Here is a 9,508-nt window from a genome sequence, read left to right on the forward strand (position 1 = left end):
AAAGGACAAAGAAAATCATGAAACATGAAACGACCGTGTGCTGCCAGCTCTGCTTCCTGCCAGGAGCCACGGGGGACTCTCTCCCCTCGTTCTCGAGAAAGGCAGGCGTGCCTTGCAACCTCCGACGGTGATGCCCTCTCTCTGAATCCTGACCCCAGAGGGGTGTCTGGTTTCTGAAGGGCACCTGGTAGCTTTTTAAAAAGTCTTTTGAAGCCCTGGGTCTAGCCTTCCTGTTTATCAAAGAGCCGACAGGCAGCTTCCTGGCCTGCACGTGGGACCCTCGCCAGAGGACACCAGTCAATGAAATACTCACCATGTCAGGCTGCCAAGACGAACTATGACCAGAGAATGAAAGCTAAGGAGAAAAATAAGAACAAAAATAAAAACTGAAAAGGAGAGGGGAGGATGGAGAAACGGAAGGAAAGAGAGAGAAGAAAGAGTTTGTAGTGCGTCTGGCAGGAATACTGTGCGACTACACACAGAACAAGACCGAGCTCGGCTGGACTCTGTGGGGAGTCCCTGGGTCTGAGCTGATGGTGCTGCGACCCCCAGGGAGGCGCTCAGGGGACCTCGCACCGTCCAGAGCCCGGATGTGGGCACGAGTTGGGCGCTACATGCCCAGTGAGCCTCTCGGGGGCTCAGTTCCCCTCCCCATGAGTGGGGACCCACCACCACCTGTCACAGGGGATTATGTCGAGAGCACTAATTGGCTACTAATGCTGATGAAAGTCTTGTGGGAAGCCCTTCCAAATGCCAGCAGCCATGAATGCTCCTGTGGCAATATCTTGTTCCCAGTTCCATTCAAAGCAAAAAAGCACAACCAGAGCAGGTATAAAGTGACTGGTGTCCAGAGGGCCCCATCTCTCCTGGGGCACACACAATGTCTGCAGGCTCTTCCTCGGGCTGGGCCAAGAACATGCTGACCGTAGGGGGGTCCTAGTCAACCCCACCCTCCTATTCTCTCCTGAACGGATGAGACAGCAAGGCGGGCCCCCTGGCTGCTTCACTTGGCGCTCAGTTGGAGCCTGTCACTTTGGTGAGATTCACCCACAGGCAGAACCAGTCAAGAACTGCTCTGCAAGGCAGCAGAACTCCCTGGTCAGGGGTCTCTCTGGGTGTGCTCCCTTCACCTTGAGTTGGGGAGAGCTGAGTCAGTGGCTCTGCGAGGCGTGGAGATCCAGAAAAAGGAGCAGACAAGCCTTCCTGGGCAGCCCCAACCTAACTGCGCTCCGGCACCCGGAGTTTCGGAGCCTGGCGCGGTTGTTTAAGGCCCGGAAGAGAAAAGACTCATGTTGCTGTCAAGGGGAAACCCACAGCCTGTCTTTCAGAAAACTGATTTTTAGACCAACACAACTGGTGGACTGGGAGGGATCAAAGGCTTTAGCAAGCCCAGGACATTGCACTGAAAGGGAGCCCACGTCACGGGTCACACAGCCTCAGATGGGGAAACTGACTGGCTCCTTTGGGGTGGCACAGCTGGGTCGTTGGAGCAGGGCTTCCTAGACCCGGGGCTCTTGCCTCCTGGGCCAGAGCCCTTGCAGCTACCTAAAACCTCATTCTGCCCAACTCTACCCTGAATTCCAGGTGGGGCGCCTCCTGTGACTATTACACTCTAGGTCTATTTCCTCCCCAGAGACCGCGTGCTGAGTGACATCTCCTGTTCACCTCCATCTATAAGCTCCGTTAGCAAGACAAGCCCCCAAATTGCGTTCATTTTACCTTTTCCTCCAGTTCTTTTATTTGTCTCTTCTGAGCTTCTATTCTTTCTTCTAATTCTTTAATTCTCTGTAATGTTAAAAGGAGGAAAATCTTGAATAATCAGAGCATTTGGGAAACTACGTGTAAAAAAGTCTTTCAAGATTTTCACTCGTGTGTGGTCACAGAGCAGCTGGCGTGCCGCTCCACGCCCTGGTGGCCTGCGGCTAGCAACACAGACACAGCTGTTCTCAGTTTGCTGCTTCGCTCCAATAGGGAGCCGAGGGCCTTCCCCACCGCCACACTTCCCTGGTGGGAGAAATGGCCTTCCATCTCCTGCAGCTTCCGGTCATAAATCATAATGCCAGACACCCAAGGAGACAGAAAGGGATTAATCCACAGTCCCCAAATGTTCTTACAACAGTGCAAGGAGCAGCCACAGGGCTCAAAGCCAGTCACTCGGACTTTCCTAGCAAGGGTGACACCTGTGCCTGGGGCCTGGAAGCAGCTGAGCTCTGGCCACAGCCCATCTGATGGGACCAAGGGGGGCTGCAGGTGACCGGCCTCCTCCTGACTGCTGCTGGAGCCCACAAGGGCTGCTGGGGAGAATGACAAGTAAAGGGGCTAGCAGCGACTGTCCTCGTAGCTGACCCATCCCCTGGTAGCTGACCAACCCTCTGCCCGGCATTAGCCACTAAGGGTCCCGGTACACTAGCATACGGTGCACTAGTTCATCTGAATTTGCAAGCTGCAACTTTTGCATTTGGGGTGTTCTTAACATGGAACATATTCATAAAAGCCACCATCAGCCCAACCCAGCACATGCAGAAGAGCATGTTGTACACATCAGGGCTGCCCAGTCTAACAAGGTTCCTCACCTCCCATTAGAACTGAACTGACCCAATGGGCCTGAGATCCCAGCAGGCCCCTGATGCCAAGAGAAATACAGCAGCTGCTGTGGCCAGACAATGCCCTTAACATCAGAGGATGGTGTCATGGAGGAGACCCAGCAGCCAGGGGTCCAAAAGAGGGGAATTGCCACCCAGAGGCCTCAACAACTCACCTCAAAGGCTAGTGTGATGGGGCAGTCTGGCAGGAGGGCTGGGCCATAGAGCATGGCCATTGGAGGTGTGTCCATTGGAGGGTGTGACCATTGGAGGTGTGTCCATTGGAGGGTGTGCCCATTGGAGGTGTGACCATTTGAGGGTGTGACCATTGGAGGTGTGACCATTGGAGGGTGTGACCATTGGAGGTGTGTCCATTGGAGGGTGTGACCATTGGAGGTGTGACCATTGGAGGGTGTGACCATTGGAGGTGTGGCTATTGGAGGTGTGACCATTGGAGGGTGTGTCCATTGGAGGTGTGTCCATTGGAGGGTGTGCCTATTGGAGGTGTGCCCATTGCAGGGTGTGCCCATTGGAGGTGTGACCATTTGAGGGTGTGACCATTGGAGGTGTGTCCATTGGAGGGTGTGCCTATTGGAGGTGTGCCCATTGCAGGGTGTGCCCATTGGAGGTGTGACCATTTGAGGGTGTGACCATTAGAGGTACGTCCATCGGAGGGTGTGACCATTGGAGGGTGTGTCCATTGGAGGTGTGTCCATTGGAGGGTGTGACCATTGGAGGGTGTGTCCATTGGAGGTGTGACCAATGGAGGGTGTGTCCATTGGAGGTGTGTCCATTGGAGGGGTGTCCATTGGAGGTGTGGCTATTGGAGGGTGTGCCCATTGGAGGGTGTGCCCATTGGAGGTGTGACCATTGGAGGGTGTGACTATTGGAGGGTGTGTCCATTGGAGGTGTGTCCATTGGAGGTGTGACCATTGGAGGGTGTGTCCATTGGAGGGTGTGACCATTGGAGGTGTGACCATTGGAGGGTGTGACTATTGGAGGGTGTGTCCATTGGAGGTGTGTCCATTGGAGGTGTGTCCACTGGAGGGTGTGACCATTGGAGGGTGTGGCTATTGGAGGGTGTGGCCATCGGAGCATGTGACCATTGGAGCATGTGACCATTGGAGGTGTGACCATTGGAGGGTGTGACAATTGGAGGTGTGCCCATTGGAGGGTGTGACCATTGGAGGTGTGACCATTGGAGGGTGTGACTATTGGAGGGTGTGTCCATTGGAGGTGTGTCCATTGGAGGTGTGTCCACTGGAGGGTGTGACCATTGGAGGGTGTGGCTATTGGAGGGTGTGGCCATCGGAGCATGTGACCATTGGAGCATGTGACCATTGGAGGTGTGACCATTGGAGGGTGTGACCATTGGAGGTGTGACCATTGGAGGGTGTGACCATTGGAGGTGTGACCATTGGAGGGTGTGACCATTGGAGGTGTGACCATTGGAGGGTGTGACCATTGGAGGTGTGACCATTGGAGGGTGTGACCATTGGAGGTGTGACCATTGGAGGGTGTGACCATTGGAGGTGTGACCATTGGAGGGTGTGACCATTGGAGGTGTGACCATTGGAGGGTGTGACCATTGGAGGTGTGACCATTGGAGGGTGTGACCATTGGAGGTGTGACCATTGGAGGGTGTGACCATTGGAGGTGTGTCCATTGGAGGGTGTGACCATTGGAGGTGTGACCATTGGAGGGTGTGACTATTGGAGGGTGTGTCCATTGGAGGTGTGTCCATTGGAGGTGTGTCCACTGGAGGGTGTGACCATTGGAGGGTGTGGCTATTGGAGGGTGTGGCCATCGGAGCATGTGACCATTGGAGCATGTGACCATTGGAGGTGTGACCATTGGAGGGTGTGACCATTGGAGGTGTGTCCATTGGAGGGTGTGACCATTGGAGGTGTGACCATTGGAGGGTGTGACTATTGGAGGGTGTGTCCATTGGAGGTGTGTCCATGGGAGGTGTGACCATTGGAGGGTGTGTCCATTGGAGGTGTGTCCATTGGAGGGTGTGACCATTGGAGGGTGTGTCCATTGGAGGTGTGACCAATGGAGGGTGTGTCCATTGGAGGTGTGACCATTGGAGGGTGTGTCCATTGGAGGTGTGTCCATTGGAGGTGTGTCCACTGGAGGGTGTGACCATTGGAGGGTGTGACTATTGGAGGGTGTGGCCATTGGAGGTGTGACCATTGGCACTGTGGCTATTGGAGGTGTGGCCATTGGAGGGAGTGACTATTGGAGGGTGTGGCCATTGGAGCATGTGACCATTGGAGGTGTGGCCATTGGAGGGCATGGCTGTTGGATGAAGTGGCTGTTGGATGATGTGGCTGTTGGTGGATATGACTGATGGAAGGCTCAGCCATGAGATACTGCCTAGGCCATCCTGCCAGGTCTTAGTCCCCACCACTCCACTGGCCCTTCCCTGCCCATGCACCTGCTGTGCCAGCTGCAGAAGCTCCATGCGCTCCCGCAGGATCTGGGCATCCCGCTCACGCAGCTCACTCATGACCTGGCGCTTCCACTGCTCCACGGCCACCTTGAGCTTCTCGCGCTCCTCCTCTGACAGCAGCTGGGCTACTTTGGCCCCTGCCTCCTGCTGCAGGGCGTCGTACAGCATGGCTTCCAGCTCCAGGATGTGCTGGGGGTGGGAGGGCAGATGCGTTAGTCCTCATCTTCTCCCTGGAACTGACCTGTCATCCCCGAGGGCTGGACAGCCCTGGCCTTTCAGAAAGAGCAATGGGAGGCCAGGCCACCCACCAAGAAGAGCAGAGAGGCGGTGGGCAGCACTTAGTGGGCACCGTGCTCTCCACAATCTCTGGAGAAGGACCTGGAATCCCACATACCACTCCCCCTCCATCCATGAGAAGAACCTAGAAGCAGTGAAGATCATCAGGTGAAGTGTAAGCCAGGGCCTGGAAGCCCCGGGCCAGGGGCAGGTCACGGTGACGTGGAGGTGAGGGAAGAGCTGAGCTGTGAGGGCAGGAGCTGAGGCAGAGGTCGGAGCTGGGGATGGCGGGCGGTGTGGGCCGGGAGCTGGCTGTGTACAGAGACACAGAGAAACAGGAAAGCCGGGCACCACCCCTGCCGCTTCCCTAAATCCGCATTCATGACTGAGAAGCCAACACGGATCCATGGAAAACGAGCCCTTCGCTCTAACTCAGCGGCCAAAATACAAAGCTTTTTATAAATTCCTAGGGTTCATCAATCTGATCTGCAGTACTTTCAAACTTTCTCTTCAGGAAATCCTATTGATATATTCTTTGAAAAACAAAATTCTCAAACTTCAGAAGCCCTTTCTTCCCATCAAAAATGTAACATCTTCAGGCATGAATGTTTCTTTTTCTTCAGGCAAAATGATTACGAACAGTCCTTTTGCTTTAGAAATTTTAGGAAGTGAGAAAAATCTTTTGGGGCCTCAGTTACATTTTATTGTTCTTGACAAGCAAAAAATAAACTGTCCCCAGCTGCCACAAGCAGTTCACCCTCCCACATCCACTGCCACCGCTTAGAGCAAGAGCTTAGTGCATCGAGGATGAGCTCCAGCTTTTTAACATAAACATGGCTGAGTGCTGGCTTAGAAATAACATCACAAAGCCTCATCGTAAAGCTGGAACAGGAGGTGCTTATCACGACCTTTTCTACAGACAAGGACACCTCAGAGGACGAGCGATGGGCCACCTGGAGGATCCTCATGCCCTCAGCGAGGCCACAAGCCTTCCCCACCCATGTCCTGCAGAAGCCAGGTCTGCACTAGTGCTGCCCCAGGGACCAGCCTTTCTCCTTCAAACCATGTTGTGGCTCCCCAGGGTGCAGAGCAGTGTGGAAAACACCTGAGGGCACCTGGCCTCAGTAGTGCCACCCTCGTGAATGAAAGATAAAACACAATGGCAAAGGCTAACTATGCACCGACAAGCGCAGGCTGAGGCAGTGAGAAAAAACAAGTGCGCACAGCAAACACGTGGCCTGCTGCGGAAAGTGCAAAAGAGACCACCGGACAGAATCAAACAGGAAGAGGCCCCCCCACAGCGTCTCACAGGAAGTGCCCTCACCACAGCATCACACAGGAAGAGGCCCCCACAGCGTCTCACAGGAAGAGGCCCCTCACAGCGTCTCACAGGAAGAGGCCCCTCACAGCGTCTCACAGGAAGAGGCCCCTCACAGCGTCTCACAGGAAGAGGCCCCTCACAGCGTCTCACAGGAAGAGGCCCCTCACAGCGTCTCACAGGAAGAGGCCCCTCACAGCGTCTCACAGGAAGAGGCCCCTCACAGCGTCTCACAGGAAGAGGCCCCTCACAGCGTCTCACAGGAAGAGGCCCCTCACAGCGTCTCACAGGAAGAGGCCCCTCACAGCGTCTCACAGGAAGAGGCCCCTCACAGCGTCTCACAGGAAGAGGCCCCTCACAGCGTCTCACAGGAAGAGGCCCCTCACAGCGTCTCACAGGAAGAGGCCCCTCACAGCGTCTCACAGGAAGAGGCCCCTCACAGCGTCTCACAGGAAGAGGCCCCTCACAGCGTCTCACAGGAAGAGGCCCCTCACAGCGTCTCACAGGAAGAGGCCCCTCACAGCGTCTCACAGGAAGAGGCCCCTCACAGCGTCTCACAGGAAGAGGCCCCTCACAGCGTCTCACAGGAAGAGGCCCCTCACAGCGTCTCACAGGAAGAGGCCCCTCACAGCGTCTCACAGGAAGAGGCCCCTCACAGCGTCTCACAGGAAGAGGCCCCTCACAGCGTCTCACAGGAAGAGGCCCCTCACAGCGTCTCACAGGAAGAGGCCCCTCACAGCGTCTCACAGGAAGAGGCCCCTCACAGCGTCTCACAGGAAGAGGCCCCTCACAGCGTCTCACAGGAAGAGGCCCCTCACAGCGTCTCACAGGAAGAGGCCCCTCACAGCGTCTCACAGGAAGAGGCCCCTCACAGCGTCTCACAGGAAGAGGCCCCTCACAGCGTCTCACAGGAAGAGGCCCCTCACAGCGTCTCACAGGAAGAGGCCCCTCACAGCGTCTCACAGGAAGAGGCCCCTCACAGCGTCTCACAGGAAGAGGCCCCTCACAGCGTCTCACAGGAAGAGGCCCCTCACAGCGTCTCACAGGAAGAGGCCCCTCACAGCGTCTCACAGGAAGAGGCCCCTCACAGCGTCTCACAGGAAGAGGCCCCTCACAGCGTCTCACAGGAAGAGGCCCCTCACAGCGTCTCACAGGAAGAGGCCCCTCACAGCGTCTCACAGGAAGAGGTCCCCCCACTGCGTCTCACAGGAAGAGGTCCCCCCACTGCGTCTCACAGGAAGAGGCCCTCATACAGCATCTCACAGGAAGAGGCCCCCACAGCGTCTCACAGGAAGAGGCCCCCCCACAGTGTCTCACAGGAAGAGGTCCTCCCACAGCATCTCACAGGAAGAGGCCCCCACATAGCTTCTCACAGGGAGTGCTCTCCCGATCCACTGCCAGCTTCACACAGCAATGCTCTTACTGTGAGCACCATGTTTCTCTCCTGTGGACTGTGGGGCAGGCTGAGCCACTGACTGGCTGGCTACTGCCTGGTACCCACAGAAGCAGCTATCTTGGAGGTGGCAGAGGGAGGTGGCCTCTGGGAAAGTCGAACTAATAGGACCTTCTGCAAATGTGTGGCAAGACTCGGGTTCCAGTGCCTGGTGGCTATGTGCTCACAGGGAATTTGCAAGCAGTTGGGGCGGCTCTGTGCCCAGGCTTGTGAAAGATGCCCTCCCCCTACCCCCACCAAGCTCTCTGTGCTCTGGTCCTGTGTCCTGGACACATATAGGACAGGACTGCAGGCCATGTGGCCCCTCACAGGACAGCCCACCAGACTCCTCTGGATGGATTCTGGGCCCAGTGCAGTTTCACAATGGGAACTATTATTATAAGCCATCACGGCAGAAAAGATGGCCTGCTGAGCCGATGTCAGAGAGGCTGGCTATCATCTGGGAGATCAATAAAGTTCAAATTTCTTCTTTATACTACACACACACACGCACACACACACACACGCTCTGAAAGAAAACATTTGGTAACCTTGGGAAGGAAAAATTTGAAACTATGGAATAAAACCTAGGCCATCAATTTTTTACATATTACAAAAATTCTGTTTGGTCTCCAAAACAATGGCCAAAGTCAAAGAACTGACAACCTGAGTAACACATTTGCCATGCATGACAAAGAGCTGGCTGTCTTAACTTACTTATCTAGAGCTCTGACATGTCCATCAGAAAGAGGCCAACAACGTAATAGAGAAGTGGGGAAGAGAGATGAAAAGATAGGAAAACGAAGTACAGACGGGGTGGAGTCATGTACAGACGTGTTTGGCATGGAGCTTGCTAGGAGACATGCACACTACGACTGCTCCGAGTAGCCAAGAGACGACTTTCCATCAACAGATTGGTGAGGACCCATGTGTTTGCTGACAGACTGCTGGGTGGAGGTGTGGGATGTAAGTTGTACCAACTATGGGGAGAAATACCTGGCAGTTCCCAACAAAATCTTAAGTGTGTTTACCCTTTGACCAAACAAAAGAACTTTTCCTGCAGACAGACATACTCATATTTATGTTCAAAGAAATCAGAAATGATACAAATTGCTGCATTGCTGGTGACAGCAAATGTGTGGACACAACCCAGTGTCCGCAAACAGGGACTAATAAACCAGGGAGTGCTCGCACCAAGTTACCGTTCAGGCTGGTGGGAAGTGCCGATGTGTGCACTCAGTGTGCTGCAAGGCACCGACGCTACTGCTCCAGTTCTAAGGCTGTCCATGCAAACGCACATGCACACGTATGCATGGTTATGCCAGCACCTCCTGGACGGTGCTAGAACTTGTAAGAAGGGTCTGCTTTGTTGGAGACACCTGGGGTCTGAAGAACAGGGATGGGAGGGAAACGTCCCTTTGTACCTTTAAATTTTAATACCATTT

General features: G+C 54.8%; 1 protein-coding gene across 1 annotated transcript in view; it reads right to left on the reverse strand.

Annotated features, from left to right (window-relative positions):
- Positions 1 to 335: 335 nt before the first annotated feature.
- The window catches only part of JAKMIP3 (Janus kinase and microtubule interacting protein 3), a 65,729-nt gene continuing 56,556 nt past the window's right edge, over positions 336 to 9,508 (reverse strand). Inside the window, exons 21-23 of the mRNA XM_008588373.1 lie at positions 5,023 to 5,226; positions 1,720 to 1,785; positions 336 to 386 (exon numbers count right to left, since the gene is read on the reverse strand). Coding sequence (XP_008586595.1) covers positions 336 to 386; positions 1,720 to 1,785; positions 5,023 to 5,226 — 321 coding nt within the window. The remainder of the gene's footprint in view (positions 387 to 1,719; positions 1,786 to 5,022; positions 5,227 to 9,508) is intronic.

Source organism: Galeopterus variegatus, unplaced genomic scaffold (genome assembly GCF_000696425.1).
Source record: "Galeopterus variegatus unplaced genomic scaffold, G_variegatus-3.0.2 Scaffold4794, whole genome shotgun sequence".
Lineage (NCBI taxonomy): Eukaryota > Metazoa > Chordata > Mammalia > Dermoptera > Cynocephalidae > Galeopterus > Galeopterus variegatus.